Here is a 22,632-nt window from a genome sequence, read left to right as displayed (position 1 = left end):
ACTTCAAGCCGTCAGCGAACCTGTGAAGTAAAGAAATGTTTGCGGTGGATCACACACATACCAGTTTAGGCCTCAGCTGAGTTGTGTTATCCCCATGTCCGAGGCGGCCGTATTCCCCTAAACCCCAGCTATACAGCTCCCCACTGGAGGTGATCGCTGCACTGTGAGAGCTGCCGCAGGCGATGTCGCGGATTCGTTTGGTCTTCAGTGCTTCAATCAACCGAGGCTTGTCACAGTTCCTAAGAGAAAAATCTTACTGTTCTTTAATTGTGAATAAAAAAATGTCCACAACACCATAACTATGGAGATTGATTCACATTCTGGACAATAATGACTGACATTATGATCTATCTAACCATTTAAAAAATACCCAAACTGAGATTCATACATTCTGCTGAAGTGTCCCAGTTTGCCATCGTCTCCCTCTCCCCAGGAGAAGACCTTCCCATCCACAGTCAGGGCCATGGCATGTCGCCCTCCTGAATGCACGGCGACCTTCTTCACCACATAGTTACTGAGAGCAGTGATCTGACGGGGGATCGGGATGGTCCCACTGGACAGTCCCAGGCCTAACCTTCCGTTCGTAGCCTCTCCACAAGCGTAAATCTTCCCCTCCACCGTCACTGAAACAGTGACACGTTGGTTACATACAATGTATGTGCATGTTGTATAACTACATACACTCCAAAAGCATTGCTCACCCACCTGCAAAGAGGCTTTTGGAACCACCAGCGACTTGTACCACATTGAGCGCAGAGAGCGTTTCAGAGAAGGAAGGCACCTTGATCTGTGAAGAACACAAACAAAAGTGATTAGAGAAAGCAGCAGCTTCTGAGCTTTTTACACAGGATGCATCTGGTCCCCTCTTCAGTATATTCTCTACAACGGTGGTTATACATGTTTGACACATCCTCAAATGTGCGTCTCATACAGTAACCACAAACTGTTCAATAATCACAAGACAGAGCATGGGCCTGTGTGGCAGATTGGATACAATGGAGTCACTGGTGAAAAGTAAGTAGCCTACATTTACTTAAGAACTGTACTCAAGTACAATTGAGTATTTCCATTTTATGCTACTTTATACTTTTCCTTCGCTACATTTTAGAGGAATATATTGTACTTTCAACTCCACTAGATTTACCTGACAGTAATAGTTACTCGTCACCTTACAGGTCCTTGCAAGATACGTGGTTATAGATTAAATTATCAAATAGTAGGTTAAATAGTTAAAATTACCTCCGGCTGGACCAGACGTAACATCAATATGCTCCTTACATGTGAATACAGCAGGTATAATAATCCAATTATTTAACATAGAGTAATTTACTACTCTGAAAGGGGCTTTATGCTGCATGAGGAAAACTTTTACTTTTGATAATAGAAGTACATTTTGCTGCTGAGACTTTAATACTCTTACTTGAATAAAAAATTCAATGGAGGACTTGTACTTGAAATGGAGTATTGTGTTCCAAACAGAACATATGGAAATTGACTTTGGGAGAAAGTACACTAATCAGAAGAATATATTTGTGCAAATTGTATTTTAAAAAAATAAAAAGCTAGTAAATATAATGACTGGCATCTAACTAGGAAAACACTTAAACACTTGGTCATATCTGTTCAAGCCTTGAACTTGAATTATTTGATTTTGTGGCAGGCTGCACCTTAGAACCCTTCAGTCCGCCCAGCTGGTCCTTGTCATTCAGCCCCCAGACAAACACTTTGGTCCTGATGGTGGCTGCAGACTCCAATCCTGACGACTTCTTCCTAGCAAGACTGAGAAGGAAAACAAATGCACACTGAGGTCACGCATATGAGTTCACTACATTTTATTTTTTATTTCCTTGTCCTGATTGTTTTTCAAATGAAGAAAGAATACAACTGTGTCCTACTTAACTTAGCTGTATATTTATAGCACACAAACAAATCAAAGACACTCTTTTAGCAATGATGTACTTGATGCTTAATGTTCTTGTAATCTTTCAGCGAGGCAGTAAAGAAGGCATCTGAGTGCATATACTTAGAAACCCGTGAAAGTGTGTCAGCAGACATGTGCTCTACACCTTCACTTTATTGGTACACTGATAAAACTAAAGTTTAGAATCAAATAAGGATGAGCAGGAGCAGCAGACACCTCATGTTTGCTAAAGACGGGGAAAACATCCTGAATTTACCATATTCTTCAAGTGTGAAGAGCATTGGACAATCAGCACTGAAAAATTTATCTGTTAGACCATACCTCCCAGTGACAGTTTTGTCATCGTCCTCTTCTTCATTGTCAGATGCCAGGAAAGGCACTGTAGCGAGGTCTTCGTCCTCTGCTCTGATGCGTCCCACAATGCCAAGTCCATGAATCTTGCAGTCTATCCCAGAGCTGCGGCACTGCTTGATTGCAATCTCAATGTATCTGTGATACTGGAGGGAAGACATTCAAGTTATTACAATAATCATTTTTTAAGGCAATAAAGAATAATTAAAAGTTGATGTGATTTACAAAGTCTTGAGCCAACCAACCTCAGTGCAGTCACTAAGAAGAAGGACGGTGGTGTCTGTGGGGTTGATGTTAATCGTCTTCAGCTCAATTAAGTTGTTCAAAGAGCTTCCGCCTGTATATTAAGTGAAAAACGTTACTTCTGATGATTAAAAACTTCTTGCTCTTGTTCAAAACATCATGTTGAGAAAACATTATAAATGTAACTCACCTGACACCACCACTAGCGAGGGCATGTAGCTGCTGTCCGCTGGGTCGACAATCATCTTCAGCCTGTGCACGAGAACGTCTGGAAAGAGCTCAAGCCGAATCCAGTGCTGCAGAGAAAAGATGATGCATTACATTTTAATAAAGCAAAACTACAGTAAATTGACTGTCATTCAGGCTATTTAGGGGCGTAATTCTATCTCCCACCTTTCCCTGCGAGCCGGACGACTGCCAACACTGATCACTGCAGTCAATGAGGCGTGAGGCCTGGTTAACCGACGATGAGACATTGAGGCTCTTGACAGCACGAGACCAGTCGTCAATCAGCATCCCACGCTGGCTGCTGTGATGCTTCTTGAGCTGTTTTCCTGAGCGGCCGCAGAATGCTGGAGACTGGCCTAATTGCAAGGAAGATAAATATGAGGTTTTCCCATATGCATGCACACAGAACCATCAGGCATACTATCTGAGTGAATGTGTGACTAACCGGGTTCGTTGATTCTGCCAAAAGAATGCCTGGTGTTGTGTTTGCGAGTTTTGAAGCAGTTTTCACAGAAGTCGAAATCGTCACAATTCCTGCACTTGAACCTCGGGCCATTTATAGGGAACATCTGACAGCCATCACACCTTCAGGGAACATAAGAGTGTGCACATGAACAACATGTTGAGATACACAGCTAATTGGGCAGACAGGAACCTTAAACATATCCCTACCTCACTCCAGGGTGAACGCTTGGCACCAGTTCCATCTCAGACAACAAACCAGTCCAGTGGGACTGCTGTGGGAAGTCTACTATCACATCCTTTCCATTGGCACTGAAAGCTAAAACAAACAATTTAACTCCATTAGAACAGAAAACGGAGGATTCAGGTTACAGCATCTTTAATTGAGGTATTTGTTTAGTTTATAAACAGAATAAAAATTGGAAAGAATAATCAGTTTAAAGCCTAAAGAATCACTTACCTTTCACAACACCAACACTTCTGTGAGTGACAGAGCCCCATTTGTACTTTGGTGTTGTGACTGTGGGTTTCACTCTGACTTTGTCACCAATCTTTATATGAGAAGGAGAACTTTGTGGTGGGAATCCTGGAAAAGCAAATAATAATCATAAAACATGTCAGAGTCACTTCTAGTTACCAATTCCAGCATCAAGTCACTTCTCAATCATGTCAGCCATCGACAAAGCTTACCAAGCAGTTCGATGTGGATGTAGCGGACCCAGTAAGTTCCACCTTTTTGCTGCCAGTCACATTGCACATTTAAGTCATGAAGCCCATCTCTGTCCAGTTTAATCACTTTCCCGACATCTCCGTCATACACTTCCTCGTACGTTCTGCAGCACTTCACCATCATCCCCACCTGCGGAAGAGTCAAAACAGAAAGTTAGTGATCCATCACTTGTGTCACACCTCTTTATGGCTGTTTCAGTCGATCCTGAAAGGCTCTTACCTGAATGTTCTCTCTCACATACACAGCGTAATCATCGTTGCTCTGGAAATCTGATCTTTTCTTAAATGTCTGGCTTTCAGTCACCACTGCGCCTGGAGGCTAAAGTAACACACAGGCAATATTATAATTAAGTTGTTATTAATTATGTCATAAGAAGGACTTGATCAGCTGAGGGACAAATAATGTGAAAGTGATGTACCACAGGGAATGTTGGCTCAGTCTCTTCCAGCTCCTCCAGAACCTCCTCATCAGAGTATTCATCTGACACAGTGTCTGCGTCTGACAGCTCGATGACATGAACGTCTGGATGGTCCAGCAGCCAGCTCACCAAAGCCTCCACACCTGTTGTATATGCTCAATTAGTCTCTAAAAAGTATCTCTCAAAACATGATATCACTTAGAACTGGGATATAAACTAGCAGACACATCGCTGCAGTGACAGCTACATAATTTAAGTGACAGTGTTTGTTTAGAGGGAGAAAGTGTCATTAAAAGTGTACTCAGGTTTATGTCCTACCTGGGACACCAGACGCACTGCCTGTAGTTCCAGACAGTGACTTCAAGGCAAACTCAATGTTTTTCCGTGGGAACCCCATCTCCATTAGCTGGAGGACTATGGGTAAAGGAGGCACAGGGGAGGTCTTCTGTTTTTTCTGTTTGGGTGGTCTGACATGCTGTATGGTCACGGGTGTGGTGGCCTCACTGGAGCTGCTCTCCTCAAACAGTGGAGAGGACGGGTGGGCGGATTCCACAGCCAGGTATTGACACACTGCCAGAGCTGCCGCCTATATACAACGATATGCAGATAACACTGAGGTCAAACTAAAACACACCAGCTCTAATGTATGCAACACAACAACTAACACTGATGTAACACCAGCTTTCTAAAGTTTAGTCTGTCGCCTCACCTCCATCTCCTGTCTGTCAAAAATGGCTTTGATGGGGGAGGGCTGAGTGGCAGCGGACAGCAGCTGTTGCAGGAGGATCAGTGGAGGCAGGGGACCCTCAGGTGACAGGTCTCCCACGTCAGGAGAAGACACAACTGGATCCTCTGCAAACAAAAAAAGAAAGAGATACAAGATAACAGTCAACAAAGATACATTTCATCCAAATCTAATGAAACATAATTGGCTAAGATAACAGCAGAATGGTGTTTCAAAGTTCTGTTAATAAAAGAATGTTTGTATAAACTCTTATCAGCAACTCAGTTTACATCCACCCACATGTAATCTCAGGGAAACCTCCAACCTGTGCAAGGTAAGCAGTCTCGTTAATCAAACACTGCAAAGTTTCTCTTCCCACACGGTAGCTATTGTGCTGTATCAAAAGAATTGGTATTTAATGTGTAAACACAGCTCTTCGTGACCAAACGCTCACCCAGTCTCACTGCACAGCAGACAGATGGGAGGGTCACTACACTTAATGAGCCCAAATTATTTGTACCTCATAAAAATGTTCTGACATAGGCAACACTCACAGGAAACATTTTTAGTTTCATAATTCCATAGTTTTTCCTTATCTCACTTTGTCTCACAAACAGCAGCCCATTATTGGGGGAGATCTTACCGCTGGGGTTGGGTCCTATGTCCGCAACCGCCGGCTGGGAGAGAATCTGCCTGAGTTTGTCCTGGTGAGAGAGCAGGGCCCGTGCTGCCTTTAAAATATACAGCCGCAGCTGCTGGCACCGCAGCAAATGGATGTCCACCTGGTCAGCTGGAAACACAATGGCTTTGATTAAATTAATTCAATATCAAAGCATCCTCCACAGCTTGAAACCGTTTTGTCATGGTTATTATTTGTAAAGAAGAAATGAGACCAGCTATCATTTATCGTTAGAACAAAGTCTTGCTTATTGCCTGAACACTTCAGCAGAGATTAGTCTAAATACAGTAAACAGTATTTTATTTTCTATTATGTTTATGAGTCACATGTGAGTCCATCAAGTCTACAACATTTGTGTTGTGCTTCTCAGCAGTTTCTGTACCTGTAAGTCCTCGACTGAGGGACTTCTTCATGCGCTGTTTCTCCAATTTGCTTCCAGCTAGGCTGACCAGCTGGGCCCAAACTGCCAACATGGGCTCAGTGAAGGGCAGGTTCTGCACACTGAAGGATACTGCCGGCAGCTGAGGAAAATGACAACAAAAAAAGATAATCAGTATTTTTGTCAAATGAATTTGCCTAAAGTGAAAGTAGAGCTAATTTGAAAGTTGTGTGTACACACATGAGCATCTAAACACTTCCATACCGGTTTGAGGTGGCTGAGTAAGCAAACCCTACAGGTCCTCATCTCATGAAACTGGACAGTGATGCGTCCTTTAGGGGTGATGCGAGTGACTGTTCCCTCTCCGTACTCCTCATGAACAACCTGACCTCCTAGTCTGAGGCGCCCATCAATCCCTCCAATCACTGCCAGCACTGCCATTAGACTGCCCACTCTTGGACCCTCAGAATCAGGAAAATACTCCTCCAGGAAACACTGAAATTAGGAGAGGGGGCTTTTATAATCACCATTAGAAGAGAATGAATTGTATAAATGTAGGCAGAATGAAAGCACTAACACACACAATAACTGGATCCATAATAATGCAATCATTCTTACTGCTTCAGACTGGCAGCTTGCCATAACATCTCCGATGGAACTCAGCTGAGTGTTGATGTAATCATTTATCAGGCTGTTCCACTGGCCAAGAGAGTGCAGAGTACGCAGGACAGCAACAATCTCTTCAGCCAGAGTGCTGCTGTGAGTGGCCGTAAGAGATGCTTGAGGGCGTGACTTCCTCCTTCGTAGGGAACCCTCTGCAAGGGGGAAGTGGCAAATTTAAAAATTCATACTACAGAGAAAACACCAGATATTCACTTAAAGCCTGAGTGTGATTTACAAGTGCACCTCTGAGAAGTGGCAGATCTGAGGAGCAGGTGCTTAGTAGGCTTCCCAAAAAGCTGAACAACTTCTCCACCAGGAACTTCATGTCCTGAGAGCGCTCCATCTTGTCCCACGAAGGCAGGACTGCCTGCAGGAGACGTAGGGCCAGGATCTGGAAATGCAGAGAATGCACAAGACAAGTAGGTGTTACTTCTAGAGATCATCCTCCTTTCTACAACATTATAAATAAATGAACACTGAAATTGCCAAAAGAATAAAGTATTTTAACTATTTTTCATCAAGAGAAGTTATGAAGAAATGCCATCTTTGGCCTCTTCAAGGAATTTTAAATGGATTTGGGGTGCTGGATTAGCTCCTCATCCTCCTTTTCCCTACAGAACCTCTATAGTAAAATTTGTCAATGTTTTCACAGAAACCGCATCATGACAGCAATACAACACGCAATCATGGTAACCCACCTGTCTCTGCAGAGTGATGGCATTGAAGGACTGGTGTCCCTCGACAATTCGGATGAGCAGGCTGATCCACGCAGAGGTGCTGAGGGTGCTGCACATTTGGGGCATGAGAGCGATGCTGCGTATGAAGCCCAGTGTACACCAGCTCCTGTGCTGCTCCCGCGACACCAGCCTGTGGGAGTGACAGCCTGAAGAAAAAAGATGGGTCACGTCAGATAATACCGAAATAAACGTGTTTTGTAAAAAAAAAAAAAAAAAATGTCTTATTAAAATGGCAGTTCAGTTACCTGTCTTGTCATTAGCTCCACTTTCCACGAGCATCCTCAGCAGCCCACACAGAGTCCGTGTGGCGTCAGTTTGCACCACGTCTGCATAGATCCCAGACGATAGAGACAATGTCTTCAGCAGGTTGACGGTGCTGGTTAGCATCATAGCTGTCGGGTGGCTGCTCTTCTCCATCAGCTCACCTTCTGTAACAAGGAGGAGAGATTGTTGATGTCATTGCTTGAACCTCACATTTTGCTTGTACCTGTGGTGATTTGCACTAAAGCAGCGATGCGAACTGACCCGTGTCATCCTCTGTGTCTGAGTCCTCGGTGGGGGGCTGGGTGGCTGGTGGTGGCTCTGCCAGTTTTAGGTCATACTTGCCCTCTTTGCCCATCCTGTAGGAATTGGTGCTGCTTGTATCCCACTGGACCCTGATCCAACCATCCTCACCCAGCTCTCCAATAACCCTGCCGAGACCTGGTGCTGGACCATCCTGCACAAAGCATGTAGAGGGTCACATACTGAACAGTGGGCTTTTTCACTCCACTTTACTTTTACAAAACAGTAGCCCATCAACTGTCAGAGTGACTGAAAAATGGATTCAGGTACCTGATCTCCCCATTTCCAGTCGACTCCCCTCATGACCCTGGTGCCTATCTTCATCATGGCAGCCAGCTCAGGGCCAGAGGCAGGTAGTGGGGTGGGGGCAGCCTCCTTTCTGGACTCCTCCAGTACTGTGGCTGAGCCTCCGTGTGCGCATAAACTCAGGTCCTCCTCACTGCTGTCTGTGCTCGGTCCTGGAAAATGAGAGACATTGAACACTTTAATATATTCTATTCATGAATGCGCACAGGTGTTCACTGCTTCTCTTCTGGCTATGACTGCTGAGCATTTGATTAGACAGCACTCACCTACGAGCCTGAGGATACTCTGTGTGAGGGCCAGGATGCCAGAATTGAGCAAGAGACTGAGACTGTTAGCCCCATGTTTGAGGGACAACATATGTATCATGGCCAGGAGGAAGCGGGCTTGTGGAATGGTTCCGAGGCTTGGTCCCGCTGGGTTCTCATTGGTGATGGTTTGCAAGGGAACAGGCTGCACACCTGGTTATGAGAAAAACAAGTCAATATAACTAGTTATAGAAATCTATCACAATAGTAGCAATTTACCCCACGTCACTCACCGAGCTCTTTGAAGCGGGCGCTGGCCTCAAGCAGGATGTTGCGAACGTTCTGGATGGCCCAGGAATACAACTTGCCGAAGGTCACCTCCAAAAGCATACGGTTGAAGGGAGGGATCAGATCCACGTCCTTCAGGCAGTCAGACAGGGGCTCTCTGAAAAAGATAGTTGAAACATAACTAAAATATCAACATCCAAAAGCTAATACACTTGTCATCATTTTAACATTATTAGTGGATGATTTGCTTTCACAGACACACAAGATTACATGAATTGCTTTTGTGATGCCCTGCGGTATAAAATCACTAGAATCCTTTTTACCAAAACTCCAAAAATGTTGACCTACCCAATGTTGGTCCCTTCTGGTATAACCCTTTGCCAGCCACAGAGCATTGCATACTGCACAGAAGGCAGCAGGAAGCTTTTGGAGGCCAACTTCAGCATGGTGTCGATGCCCTCCAGCCTCACCTCAGCCCTCTCCAGCTATAATGAAACAGAGTTAACATGTGTCATGCTTTGTCCAGTTTCCCAAAGTTGAGAATGACTTGTATCCATGACAGTAATTTGCATACTTCTTTATTTGCCTCTATATGTTTTGATATAATATCACACTGACTACTTGAAGATAGTGATGATTTGTTGCTTTCCAGTCACCTGCTTAAGAAGACACTTCCTCATCTTCTCCACATCCAAGGGCTCCTCCTTCAGTGCAAACTCCACTATGGTGCCCATAAGGCTGGACTGAGAAAAGGCACCCTGAACACTGTGTTTCAGCCAACGGTACTTGTGGACACTGGTGACAGTGTTAAGAAGCGGCTGCCACTTGTCCTGCTGGAAAGGAATTAAACAATACAGGGATGTTAAAATATACAAACATAGCCACTGTGTTGTCTTTGCCATGATATTTTGACTGTATAAGGGAACAATCAAACACAAAGTTATCAGTTTATCATGCACAGTTAGCTCAAACTAATGCACTCTAATACAGCAGCCCTGCATTATATTCTACCTTCATGGCTATAATCTTCAGTTTATATTAAAACTGATTTACAGAGGTGTTAATTCAACTTTATGGTCATTTTGGAGGCTGTTGGATTGTATAACTGTAGAGGTTTTTCTAATACTGTCTACCATAATTGATATAAATAAGGTGGATATATCTTTTTACATTTATATCTTTTCAATATCTTATGAAAAAATGATGAAATGAAACTCAAGTACCTTGGATGTCTTGCTCATGGGTGATTTCCTATCAGCAGGTGTGGGGCTGATGTGAACATTAAGTTCTTCTTCATTGGTCCCTTCATTCTCCAGCTTTGGCTCTTCTATGTCAGCAGATTCTGACTTTTTAGGCACTAAAGAAAAAACAGATAACATACATACATTTCAATTAAGAAGTAATGAACACAAAAATAACACCCTATTACTATGGTTTATCTTCCTCTTTCTCTATACCTCTCCATCAACATTCTCAAAGCAAACATTGCATCTATAGTGCTCTTTGCTGGTATGAAACCATACTGCTGCTCACTAATCATCACCTCTCCTCTTAACCTTGCTTCCACTTCTCTTTCCCATAACTTCATGCTTGGCTGATCAACTTTATACCTCTGTAGTTACTACAACGCTGCACATCACCCTTGTTCTTGAAAATCGGTAGCAGAACACTTCTTCTCCACTCCTCCGGTATCCTTTTACTTTTCAAAATTGTGTTACTATGGTTTATAAGTTTTCCAATAAAGCTAGTTTAGAATAGCCCACCTCTTTTTTTCCTGCGGTCCCTGATGAGTTTTTGGGTGATCCTCCTCCAGCGCGGCTGAGAGCTCAGCAGCTTCAGTTTGGACACTATAGACAGGTCGTTGCTTACAGCTGGACGCAGCTCATTAAACAGGAAGCGCAGACGCTCAATGACAGGAGCACACACCTCTTTGTAAGAGCGTCCTTGTTCTTGATGGGTCTAAAAATAAGCAGGACAAAGAATACAAGTCCAAATTTAAAGTCCCATTCCTCCTCATTTCCCCCTCCTATAACAAATTACCTTCTCAATATTTCATTATCATAATCAATGTCTATTTATTATAGTACACAAGTTAAAAGCAGGAATCATACCTTGATTAAAGAACACTTTGCCTGGTAGACCATGCGGCACACATCAATCACAGATTTAGGGAGGGACCTCTGTTTCCCTTGGTCCACACCCAAGGCACATTGACTGACAAGTGAGAGAGCAATGTGACCTGTGACAGGAAGAGATGTTATACTTAACTGCTATACAAGTGCAGGTCATTACAGATATAATGATTTTCTTTTGTTGGTAGTATAAGTGCTGGACATTGTGCAATTGCAAAAGAAAAAAGAATGTAATTGCATCTTAGCATAACTAACAATTATGAAAAAGCCATTTCAAAGCTCAAGTGAGCTAAAATTGCTCCTAATTCCTCCTCAAACAGCCTGTATGAGGCCAGTTGCTAGGTTACCGAGGTCTTGATGTTTGAGCAGGCAGCAGAGCAGCAGGCGGCCGACCTCCTCCACAGGGTGTTCCGGGGGGAAGGTGATGGGTGTAATAAGATGGTACTGCTTACAGCAACGCTCTATTTGGCATAGGAAGTCCTATAGTGTCACAAATAAAAACAAAACGTGAAATCATTTAGTTTCACACCCAGTGTGTGGCTACTATCTCCAATCTGGAGTCGTACTTCTCATGCTTGTACCTTCACAGTGTGGTCCTGAGTGTTGTTGTCAGCAATGGCCTGCAGGAAAGGCTGTGCGTGGTCGCTGAGGGTTATTCTGCGGGAGTAGAGTTTGGCCTTATCTGGAGTGGTTGTACCCAGGGAGCTGCAGTGGTCTTCATCCTTCTCTTCATTGTAGTTATAGTGGATTTGACTGGTCTGCAAGCCCCCAGAGAATATAGAGGACTGGAGCCACTCTGTGCAAAGAGATAAAATTTGATATTAAAATTAAAACCAATGCAGAGTCTGGGAAGGAGCAACACCTGGAATATGAAAATCATTGAACCCACTGGCACATTCAATTTCCATGGGGGACAGGGGGGTGCTCTTGGCTAGGTAGGAGGCATGGAGACCCAGCAGCAACCCCAGGTTTCTCTCTGTGTCAATGAGTGGGGAGGACAGACTGCTGAGGTCTGGAGTGGTGACTGTCTCCTGGTTAGGCTGTAAATGTTAAACATCAAAATATCAAAGACTATAACCAATTACAAAGCAAGACATTTCATTTTGAAAATGTATATTTGGATAGTTGGTACCTCCATATACTGGCCAACACAGAAGGCCTGCATAGACTCCCTGGTGTCCTCAAACTGCAGGGCAGCTTCCAAAGCAACCACAGGGTCCTCTCCTGCAAACTGAGCTGTAAAAGGAGATATTTTATTATACCATAGTACAAATTTATTCTGACTAATACATCACATTTCACTGCAAAAAATATTTTTTACCCTTACCCAGTATACTGTTTCCTGTTAATGACTGGGACTGAGCCTGGAAGTCCTTGATGTCATAGACCTTTCCGTCAATGACTGTCCAGAAACCACCATCTTTGTTGTGATTTTCCAGGTCAGCCTTGCGGATGAGGGACACCTCTTCATTGTTCTTGGAACTTTGCCCTGTGAAGAACGATCCTGCCACAGCAGAAAAGGAGCTAGTTACATTCTAAACCATACTGTGAAAAGCTTCTAGTCTTCACCTCTTATATTTATAACCTAAATACTAATAAATCGTCTTCAATGACATTTTAAGACACAACTGGTGTCATACCCATAATACCCGGCCAGGCCAGATCTTCATTATCGTCCCTCTCATGTCCTGGAGCCAGGTGATTAAATCGGTCAAGATGCTCCAGGAGACCAGCCAGGAGAGGGATAGAACCTGTCTCCTGCATCAGACCAGCGTCAATGGTGAGGAGGAGGACGATAGACACCACCAACTCAGGCAGGAGCACTCCTGCAGGAGAGAAGACCGCAAGTCATCCACAATTTATGCTGCATATACACACTCAGCAACTTTTGAGAGAGGGAATTACCGGTTAGGTCTCCTTCAATAACACGAGATACTTCAGCAAAGTGGCGGCGACCGGTAGAAGCAATACTTGTTGCCACTGGGAGGATGTCTCCAATGTGAGTGCACAGCAGGGCAATGTACTTTTTCAACAGGGAACCAACACCCAGAAGCTCAGGATCTACAAAACAGCAGACAAAACTGTCCATTTAGGAGTAATTTTCAAACTTGATCTCTAGTTACTCCAATCTGGAAGACTAGAAAGGTCATTTCAAAGTTGAAATACACAACTTACTGTATCCGTTGACATTCTCTGTGCCATTAACTCCGAGGTAGAGCTTGCTAACCAGCAGCCTCTGGAAGCGGAGCAGCAGGTCCAGAGATGCAGAGCGCTCCTTGCTCACATGCTCTGCCTCTAAATAGTTGGAGATACGCCGAGCTACGTCCTTCAGTCGTGCAATGGTCTGGGATGCGATATTCCTGCAGAAAACAAATCGATGTAAATCTGCTACAAGCTAATCATCCACAGTAGACAGCAAGGGGTTACTCTGTATAGTTGCATAAATGTAGCATAACCAAGGCAAAGTACAGGTACCTCAAAAGCTGCTGTACAAGCTGCACCAGAGGCAGGATTTGTTTCCCTGCTGACTCGTAGATGCCCGTGTTGATGAGGTCTTTATCTAGCATGGTACGACAACGGTGCATGGTAGAGGCATTGGCCTCTTGCTCATCTATCTCCTTCTCTTTCTGAGCCTCCTTCTTGGCCTCAATATCCTGTCAAGAAAAAAAAAATACAAAGTGTGACCCCCTTGACCAGTGAGCAGGGTTATGTCAAGGGTTCGGGGATGCGGAGACCATTAATGTCTAATATTCGGTATTAGTTATCCTAATAGTTAAATAAATACGTCTTAAAATTGTCAGAAGAAATCGAATTCAATCGACCATAAAGGTTATCTAAAGTTTCAGGCTGGTTCTGGGAAAAAGTATTTAAAACCAAGACTGAAGTAATTTAATGGAGCCAGAAAAAACAGTCTCATAACAAGTAGTTTTATGACCCACTACAGGACCAGCTAAAAAGATTTTGTATCCTGACAGTTGGGGACTCAGTAATTTTAAATTCAAGCAGAATCTTATTCCCAAGACAATTTTTATTTTCATTTTGTTACACAAACAGACGACGCAGTTATGAATATATTATGTAAGAAAGGAGAGCGAAGTGGTGACTCATGCATTAAACACTGACCTGTATCTCAGCAGTAATGGCTGCATTCAGTGCAGATTCCAAACCTCCGTCAGCCATTAAGCTGCTGACCAAAAGGTCGATCATAAAGCGACGTCCTGGGCTCACACTCATCTCATTTCCGGATGCTAGGAGAAAAAGAAAATTAAAACCTATCTCCTTGGTCCAAACCATGTTTACAGTTCTATCAAAAGGAACAGGTTTAATGGACTATGAAGCATCCATTATTGCATTTAATCAGTGTGAGCAGATTTGCACTCACCAGCATTAGGCAGAAGTGAGGATAATGCCCTCGCCCTTTCCTCAGCAGTGGGCAGCAGCACTGACCAGCCACTTTGGAGGACAGCTTGAGCAGCTGCTTGGACAGTGTTGAGCACCCCAGCATTGCTAGCTAGCACAACCACTGTTTGTTTGAGGTTGTTAAGCAGGACACTGCCGAGCCCCAATCCCAGCTCCTCTGGATCCACCTGGTTACTAATGGCTGCATGGAGCTGAACACACATTCAGTAGAGAAGGTATTAGAGATATGATGATGAGATTACAATCAGCTGTCCAATTAGTCCATAGTTGGAATTTTAAACTTGGCATAAAAGAAGGTGTGGCGATACCAAACGTTACTGTTGAGAAAATCGAGAGGTTCCAGGAGCATAAATAAGTGCCACATTTGCAATAAAACATCTGTTGAGAGACCGCTGCCTACCTGGAGCCTGAGCAGGTTGAGTGTGGCGACTACCATACACTCCTTCTCCTGTGGTGGAGGCCAGTCTGAGCTGCCATCCATGCCATCACTGACCTGCCGCAAGAGCAGGTCCAGCTGCTCAAAGGTCATGGGGCATACGTCCACAACAAAGGGCACACGCTGCCCAACAGACCACTCTGAGCACGAGGACCAGGCAAAGCTCTGAAAACAAACAAAGTGTGTTAAATATATCTTCTATCATTAGGAGAATTTTAAAATCAACAATGACAGTTCTGTATGTTACCTGTCCTGGGCCACAGGAGATCCCCACTATGTGTTTGGAGTTGAACCCCGGGAGTGCTTTAGGTTGCTTCTTGTTAGAAAAGAGTGTATCAAAGTGTTGTAGTTTATCATTACTGCCCCAGCTGTGCACCTCTCCGTCGTCAGTGAGGGCTAGGCAATGTGTAGACCCCACAGCCACATCCACAACTTTCTTCCCTGTTTGCAAATATACCAGACAGAGATTAGTTTTTGTATTCTAAAAGCTTCTGAGGATATATCTTCACATAGTCAACTCACCCTGTAGACTGTCGAGCAACTTGGGATAGCGGACATGTTCATCAGTACCATGACCTAGGCGTTGATTGTCTCCCTTTCCCCAAGTGTACACTTGGCCATCTTTGGTAAGGGCCACTGAAAACTGGCTGCCGCAGCACACCTTCACTATGTCCAGATCCTGCAGTTTCTCTACCAGTTTGGGTGTCTTGCAGCCATCACTGCCTCCTCTGCCCAGTTTTCCATAGTCTCCGTCCCCCCAGGACCACACCTGACCTGTAGCGACACAGAGAAGGTGAATAAAAATGCTAATAGCTTCTATGGCCAGAATTCAAGCCAAAAAAGGACTCTTGTTCTTACCATTCTCCGTCACAGCAAGCGTCTGTGCATCGCCACTCCCACATGCTACATCCATCACCTTTAGTCCTTTCAGTGCTGTCACCAGCATGGGTGTGGTCTGGTCCTCACTAGAGCCTAGAAACACAGTCAGAAGACATTTCATTTTCAGTGATAAAACAGACATAGATGAGACTGTGTCTGGCAGCTTTAAAGCAGATGGAGCTTACCGTGGCCCAGGCGACCATAGTTCCCTCTGCCCCATGTGTAGAGCTCGCCATCAGCTGTAATCGCAGCACTGTATGTGCTCCCACAAGCAATGTGCACCACATGCTTTCCTGTCTGCTTCCCATTGAAGGCTGCAATTATTGTAGGCTCTTCTAGATATCTGAAATAAAGTAAAAAGTAGTATGGATAATGGCATACAAAAATGCTTCTCTGACAGATTCGCTGATTCTGTTTAAAAGAATTTGTTAAGGTTGGATGTTTTTATCTCTGCTAAAAATGCAGTCGGTGGCAGCTGAAGATCTGTGGTGTATTAGCATAAAACATTAAAAGGAATTTCCTCGATTTGGGAAATAATGCAGGGAATATTTCAGATCGATCATTTAATTTAACTAGATTTCCAGAAATTTGATTCTGTGTCCCAAATGCCATGATTGCCAAAGTCCTTCCACTTTGAAAGCACCAGAATTTCCAGGTAGCTTCATATTACAATATCATGATACAATGTGAAAATACCAAACTGGGTTGCCCAGAAATTGAATATCAGCTTGAGTCCAGTTACTTACGTGGTGTCTCCATGTCCAAGGCGGCCACCATCGCCACAGCCCCACGAGAACACTTCCCCGTTGGATGACAAGGCCAAGTAGTGCTGCCCATCTGGATGAGCTGCAAGCTTCATAATCTTTCTAGAGCTAAGACCGTGGATTAGCATGGGAGCCTGCAACAAAATAATTCAGTGGCTCAATTTACAGTATGACAGGAACTTCCATTCTCATCTTTTAATTATTTTATTAAACAATAAACAGAAAAAACTGTACAACAGAACTGACCAGGGTTGTGCTCTTGTAGTTTTGGGTGTAAACAGCACCACTGCTGGACAGAATGAGAAAGCCCTTTTCTGAACAGACTATTTGTGAGACGCCAAGGCTGGACAGGGCTTTACACTGAATGGGACCATTAACATTGGCATAAAGCTTCCAGCCCAACAGGCCCCAGGCAATCACCTCCTGCAGGGTTCCCTAAAACAAAAAGAGATGGACATGTTGACTTCTCACATTTCTTTAACAACTGTCCAAGTTTTTCTAATGGAGGAATTACATTTGTTAGGCCAAATGGCATGAGAGTTGGAAAAAAACTTCAGACTTAAGAAATGTCTGAAGGAAGGAGTAGCATTATTGACCTTTAAAAAGAAAAACCTGACAAAATGAGTCATCACCTTGTGCGACGTTGGGGAGTTGCAGTGTGGAGGGCTGCAGGGAGAGGCCAAGCGGTCAAGGTGAGCCATGATCACCACAGCTGTTTGCCGAAGGTCAATGGCCAGGTCATTATCCTGAGGCAAGGTTAGGTAGCGCAGGAAACTCTCATTTGGACTCAGAGGAGCTGCAAGAATCTGTAAATCACAGCAATCAACCACAAAGTACTAATTAGCTTGATTCTCATTCAGGAGTAGGAGAACAGTGGTATTTTAAGGCAGGTGTTTCCAAACAACACACAAGGCAACGGACCTTCACTGGACAACATTTTGTCTGAGAGGATTCTTGATCCCTCATCTTCAAATGATATTAAAGTTAAATAGTTCAATTTCTCATATTTCCTATTCATTGGGTGCCACTGAATCACTGCTAACTTTGAGAAAGGCAATTTTCACCTCTGCTTCCTCTTCAGGGATGGGCTCTTCCTTGCTGCTGTGTATGTTTTGAAAGCGCTGCAAAAGGGGTAGGAGAGGAGCGCTGGTGCCCTGTGTGGAGCGCTCGTTGTCCATCTCTCTGGTGCCGCTTTCCCACAGACGCAGCAGCAGCAGAACAGCAGACAGCAACTGACTGGAGAGACAAAATGACGTAAAGGCCGAGTGAGCGGTGGGCAAGCGGTACATTTCAACTGCAATAGAATATCAAATAAGCAGCTTTAAAGGGTATCTGGGTACCTGAGTGTGCCCCTCTGCACAGCCAACTCTAGCAGGATGGCCAGGGCTAGGTGCTGGTCCTGAAGAGGAATGTTGCCTTTGGTGCTGGCACTTCCATGTACATCACTGTTCCCAAGGAAGACAAGGATTAGGAATCACACGATTATCCATCCAATATACAGTATCTTGTAATGTATATAGGTAGCAGCTGATCAGTAAGCGACAAACCTGAGGAACTTGGTGGCCCTCTCAACGACCTCGAGCCACACTGATGATACAGTTCCCTCGTCAAACAGCGTGGCCTCTGGCAGAGCCCGCAGAGCATCCAGAGACTCCTGGAGAAGCTCACTGCAAAGATCTGCATCATCTCCTGTACCAAAGCACAAAGGTCATGTTTTATAAAAGAACTGCAGTGGCTACAGTACACTACACAGAGGGTATGCAAAATATACAATTTACAGTTTGCTCAGCCCAGCAATTGGAGGTTTCTGCTATTTTCTTAAATTCATAGTAAAAAAAATCATGCAGCATACACTACTGCAACGCACATAAGCATATAAAGATATTAACAGTACAATACAAATTTTCCACAATCTGGTCAAACACAGACTTTCTTATTAACAAAACACCAATAATATTCAGAAAATGGGATCAGAGAAGTATTTTTACATCAGTTATTGATTCTGACATGGCTGATGAATATGAGCCCTGGTGTCAACCTTGCATGCACCAACAACCTTCAAACTACAATCTTTACTAGTAACCAAACAGACTGAATGCTCCTGGTCCAGGCCTTTGCAGGACCTGCAACAATAGAAAGTTCTATAATAACTATGATTCGTACATTTGTTCATTCAGCAGGTGGCGAGTGAAAGAACACACTGTTTCACTTCTGTTTTTCTTGCAGTGTATTCCAGGAACACAGCTAGAATGAGGATGAGAAGCTTAACTCTGTGTGTGTGTGTGTGTGTGTGTGTGTGTGTGTGTGTGTGTGTGTGTGTGTGTGTGTGTGTGTGTGTGTGTGTGTGCTGCTCATGTTACAGAGGAGAGGGCTCTTTGTTCCCACCCAGTCCCTGTGGACAGGCAGCTCACTCTCAACATAAAAAACATTGAACACAACAGAAACAGCATCTTTACTTGCAAAGCTGAAAACAAAGAGCTTCTAAATGTGTACTGGATTGCACTCTGTTGAAATTTGTTCCATCATTATTTATAAAAATCAGGGGAACTGAATATTAAAATCATCTTTTGATACAATGCAGTCCATCAGAACAAAACCACAAACTACAGCCTCAAAATGACCACAGAGTTGAATCATCTCCTTTCTGATTATAACATTCCCAAAGTTAGGATTTATTGTTGTGCTATTGATATACTGCATTGATTTAGATCACAAAGGTCGCCTCAGTAAACAAGAACCCAGTGTTTGATAACCAGACTGTAGAGTATAATATATAGCATTGAGATAGCTAGAAGTCTGGTTGTAGATTAGGGTTGATATGATTAGAGAAATAATAACAACTACTTTGGTCAACTCATCAACTCATTGTGTCAATCATCTATCACCTACAGATAGTGAAAAAATGTCAAATATATCTGATTCCAGACCCTAAAACGTGAGGATTTGCAACTTACCTTTGTCATATATCACTGTAAAGGGAATATCTTTAGGTTTTGGACTTTTTTGGTTGCACAAAACAAGACATTTAAAAATGTCACCTTGGTCAATGGGAAATAGCAATATATATTCACTATGTTTATTAAGACTAACGATTAATTGATTCATCAAAAAATTATTGGTAAATTAACAATACTGAAAATAATCATTAGTTGCAGCCCCATTATAGGTAACAGACAGTGGTTATAGCTAGTAATTACAAAACTGGACAGCTGAATGTTATTTTAAGGTAAGAGGAGGTGAGAAGTTTGTTCCAAATTCATCTGTCTATAGAGGGAACTTCTATATTTCAGTGGTGCTGATCAAGTGTCAGCCTCAATCCAGTCCAAATAGCCATTTTTAATGTTGGGTTTATCTTATCCCAAAATAGCAGGAATGATACCAACAAGTCTCCCTGGTCCTATCCCAAACACTCCTGCAGTCATTCATCTGGCAGACACCACTGGCTAAGGCTAAAAACATAGCATTGCGAAATGTGTTGGGTTGTTTGTTACTTTACTTGTAACATGGTGCAACACATCCATCAACAGCTGTTAAGCACAGTTCCATCACCATGACAGCAGCCATCATCACCGCCGCTGAGGGACAAAACGTCTTTACTGTTAGTATTCCAGGACATTCTTACCTGACCTCCAGGCCCGGCGCAGGAAAGCAAAGGCGAATGAGAGAGCTGCCCTGGAGCCGACTCTGGCCAGACCTTCAACACCTTTGCTGGCTGGACGAGGGCTGAAATAACAAAACCAAACACACAGGGAATCAGTTAAATGTCCATGTCATCTCTTCAGTGACATTCAAAATAAAATATATTCATTGCTGGGAGACCATAGCCACATCTTGGTTTGCCAAGTAAATGTCATTTGTTGCTTATTGTAAAGGGTTTTGTGCAAGGGATTACCAAAATGAGAGCCAAGTTCTGTGTGTTTGCTGGTTGGTTTGGTCATGCAAATTATCACCATTCCCTCAAAATTACGATAAACACACACTGTCACAAACAGGGTGTGCTGACTTGGCACACATATAAAAACTACAGTAAAAGATAACCATGCAGTCCTGGTAAGAAACTGAAGAAATTCGGATGCGTATGTAAGCAGTAAAAACCTTGAGGACAGATTTTTAAAACAAACCCTACTGAAGTATACAAGTACAAGTTTGGAAGACAAATACAGAGTACAGTAGACTACAAGCAAGTGCAACATAGGTTATGCACACAAGAAGTGCATGTTTGAGAGTGTTTAAGAGGCCTACATAAGGAAAGCTGTGTGCATTTATACACCAAGCTGTAGGGTTTAACTCAAACAAGCATGAACAATCAACATCAGTGTGCTGTACAAACCAGGAGGAAACCATACAGAACTTTGTACTTTGTGACTGTACTCGCTCAATCTATAGATTTACAAGATACCTTGTTCAGCAGCCTGTCAATATACATCTTCAGTAAAACTCAGTGGTCAGTGAACTCTTGCACAGGATTTTTGAGAGATCCATCCATTCATTGTCTATCTGCTTATCTTGTGCAGTGTTGTGAGGGGCTGAAGTCTGTTACAGCACACAATGGGCAAGAGGCTGGGTAAACCCACAACTTGTCCCCAGTCATCACGGGACTGACCACATGCACACTCACATTCACACCTCCAATTCACTTCATCTTTGAACTGTGGGAGACACATGCAGAAACAGGAATAACATGCACATTCCCCAAAGGGCTCAACTGAGCCAACAGATTTGAACCCTGGACCTTCTTGCCATGAGGTGACAGCACCATGCCAGCTTCAAATCATCTCTAGCTTTAGTATTCTTACCTTTTATTGTCAGCAGCAGGGAGTGGTGGGCTGGGTGGCGTCTTCCAGCGGACCTTGTACTTCTCCTCCATCATGCTGTGGCTGAGAGAGATGAGGTAGCGCTCTAGGATGACCAGGCGCTGGCGCAGACGTTGGGCTGACAGGGTGCTTTTGGCCATCTGAGCCGAGAGCTTCTGCTGGTCGTCAACCAGGACCATGAGACAGTCCTTCAACTCAGTCTCATCTGCACACACAAGGAATGTGCAAAGAAAACATTTATTTGTTGTCACAGATAATTACTACTCATAGAAAAACTGTAAAACATGAATATTCAACTTTATTTAGAGCGCAAAATTGTTTAAAATAGAAATAAATAAATTGACCACTCTCATGTCATTTTCTTTATGAACAGACACACCAAATGCATTATAAATGTTTTATTAAGCATATATTATTTATTTATGTTTCAAGTTGTTTCTTCGGCGATTCAAAACCAATTTCTGGCAGCTAAAGTCATCTTAAAATATATGTAAAAATGTAAATGCAGTTTATATTTTAATAAAATCACCAGAAATCTTGAAAGGAAAAGGAAAATCCACAGCACTATGTGTGGCTCTGCTGACACAATGTTCACTGTAAGTTTAGAAAATATTTCATACTACTCATAAGAACTCACATTTTGATTTGACAATCAATTTTAAAATATCAAAAAGCAGATGATACAGGACAAACAAAAAATGTCAACAGTAAAAATCATTTTCGCCATTCTGCAAAGATACTGCTGCTTTTTAATAATTTATGTTGCAATCTCAAACAATATTAAATTTTTAATATTTAACCTTCAAGGTTCTGTACATTATTGTTTACCAATACTAAAAAACAACAATAAAGAAAATATATATCTATCTACAATACGTTTCATTTCATGTCATCATTACGTCACAGCTCTTCATTACACTGCAGAGATGTGTTTTGACAAAGGGTCATGAGACTCTTCAGCATTACTTGTGGCCTTGACTGTTTTTTTTTTTAATGTGAAGAAAAAAAAAATCCCCATATTCAGTATTTTCCCCCCAATGGCCTTCATCACCACAAATCTTTTATTCTGATTTGGTTCATGAGAAAAATGTCTTATTATGTTGCTATACAGCAGCGCTGCAGGGAAGACAAGATGGGCCAAAATAGCAGGTCTGAAATCCACTTAAGCTTTATGTAAGCCAGACTGGCCTGAGGTTGTATGAGCCACAATACAGTCAGCTGTGCATAGCTGTCAGCACAGATATGTATC

The 22,632-nt window shown here is 43.1% G+C and overlaps 1 protein-coding gene across 3 annotated transcripts in view; it reads right to left on the bottom strand.

Annotated features, from left to right (window-relative positions):
• The window catches only part of herc2 (HECT and RLD domain containing E3 ubiquitin protein ligase 2), a 42,748-nt gene that overhangs the window by 16,194 nt on the left and 3,922 nt on the right, over nt 1-22,632 (bottom strand). The window contains exons 5-60 of one of the 3 annotated variants that reach the window (XM_044360561.1): nt 21,366-21,588; nt 20,192-20,292; nt 18,117-18,258; nt 17,910-18,014; nt 17,634-17,805; nt 17,202-17,375; nt 16,816-17,004; nt 16,552-16,703; nt 15,991-16,148; nt 15,785-15,898; nt 15,449-15,700; nt 15,174-15,367; nt 14,891-15,091; nt 14,453-14,681; nt 14,194-14,318; nt 13,546-13,724; nt 13,246-13,430; nt 12,976-13,131; nt 12,711-12,896; nt 12,398-12,574; nt 12,203-12,306; nt 11,960-12,110; nt 11,652-11,866; nt 11,418-11,550; nt 11,050-11,177; nt 10,702-10,897; nt 10,162-10,295; nt 9,595-9,771; nt 9,287-9,423; nt 8,944-9,095; nt 8,672-8,863; nt 8,370-8,557; nt 8,061-8,253; nt 7,781-7,963; nt 7,497-7,681; nt 7,042-7,189; nt 6,754-6,950; nt 6,400-6,630; nt 6,139-6,277; nt 5,721-5,867; nt 5,063-5,205; nt 4,672-4,939; nt 4,354-4,496; nt 4,155-4,253; nt 3,896-4,064; nt 3,666-3,791; nt 3,416-3,524; nt 3,189-3,328; nt 2,909-3,099; nt 2,706-2,811; nt 2,518-2,609; nt 2,243-2,418; nt 1,668-1,779; nt 706-787; nt 389-623; nt 62-239 (exon numbers count right to left, since the gene is read on the bottom strand). In XM_044360561.1, the coding sequence (XP_044216496.1) occupies nt 62-239; nt 389-623; nt 706-787; nt 1,668-1,779; nt 2,243-2,418; nt 2,518-2,609; nt 2,706-2,811; nt 2,909-3,099; nt 3,189-3,328; nt 3,416-3,524; nt 3,666-3,791; nt 3,896-4,064; nt 4,155-4,253; nt 4,354-4,496; nt 4,672-4,939; nt 5,063-5,205; nt 5,721-5,867; nt 6,139-6,277; nt 6,400-6,630; nt 6,754-6,950; nt 7,042-7,189; nt 7,497-7,681; nt 7,781-7,963; nt 8,061-8,253; nt 8,370-8,557; nt 8,672-8,863; nt 8,944-9,095; nt 9,287-9,423; nt 9,595-9,771; nt 10,162-10,295; nt 10,702-10,897; nt 11,050-11,177; nt 11,418-11,550; nt 11,652-11,866; nt 11,960-12,110; nt 12,203-12,306; nt 12,398-12,574; nt 12,711-12,896; nt 12,976-13,131; nt 13,246-13,430; nt 13,546-13,724; nt 14,194-14,318; nt 14,453-14,681; nt 14,891-15,091; nt 15,174-15,367; nt 15,449-15,700; nt 15,785-15,898; nt 15,991-16,148; nt 16,552-16,703; nt 16,816-17,004; nt 17,202-17,375; nt 17,634-17,805; nt 17,910-18,014; nt 18,117-18,258; nt 20,192-20,292; nt 21,366-21,588 (9,113 nt within the window). The remainder of the gene's footprint in view (nt 1-61; nt 240-388; nt 624-705; nt 788-1,667; nt 1,780-2,242; nt 2,419-2,517; nt 2,610-2,705; nt 2,812-2,908; nt 3,100-3,188; nt 3,329-3,415; nt 3,525-3,665; nt 3,792-3,895; nt 4,065-4,154; nt 4,254-4,353; nt 4,497-4,671; nt 4,940-5,062; nt 5,206-5,720; nt 5,868-6,138; nt 6,278-6,399; nt 6,631-6,753; nt 6,951-7,041; nt 7,190-7,496; nt 7,682-7,780; nt 7,964-8,060; nt 8,254-8,369; nt 8,558-8,671; nt 8,864-8,943; nt 9,096-9,286; nt 9,424-9,594; nt 9,772-10,161; nt 10,296-10,701; nt 10,898-11,049; nt 11,178-11,417; nt 11,551-11,651; nt 11,867-11,959; nt 12,111-12,202; nt 12,307-12,397; nt 12,575-12,710; nt 12,897-12,975; nt 13,132-13,245; nt 13,431-13,545; nt 13,725-14,193; nt 14,319-14,452; nt 14,682-14,890; nt 15,092-15,173; nt 15,368-15,448; nt 15,701-15,784; nt 15,899-15,990; nt 16,149-16,551; nt 16,704-16,815; nt 17,005-17,201; nt 17,376-17,633; nt 17,806-17,909; nt 18,015-18,116; nt 18,259-20,191; nt 20,293-21,365; nt 21,589-22,632) is intronic. The other 2 variants (XM_044360562.1, XM_044360563.1) reach the window with 2 other exon arrangements.

The sequence above is a fragment of the Thunnus albacares genome, chromosome 9 (genome assembly GCF_914725855.1).
Source record: "Thunnus albacares chromosome 9, fThuAlb1.1, whole genome shotgun sequence".
NCBI lineage: Eukaryota > Metazoa > Chordata > Actinopteri > Scombriformes > Scombridae > Thunnus > Thunnus albacares.
Note: the sequence above shows the minus strand (reverse complement) of the source record. Positions and strands in the feature narration are given on the sequence as shown.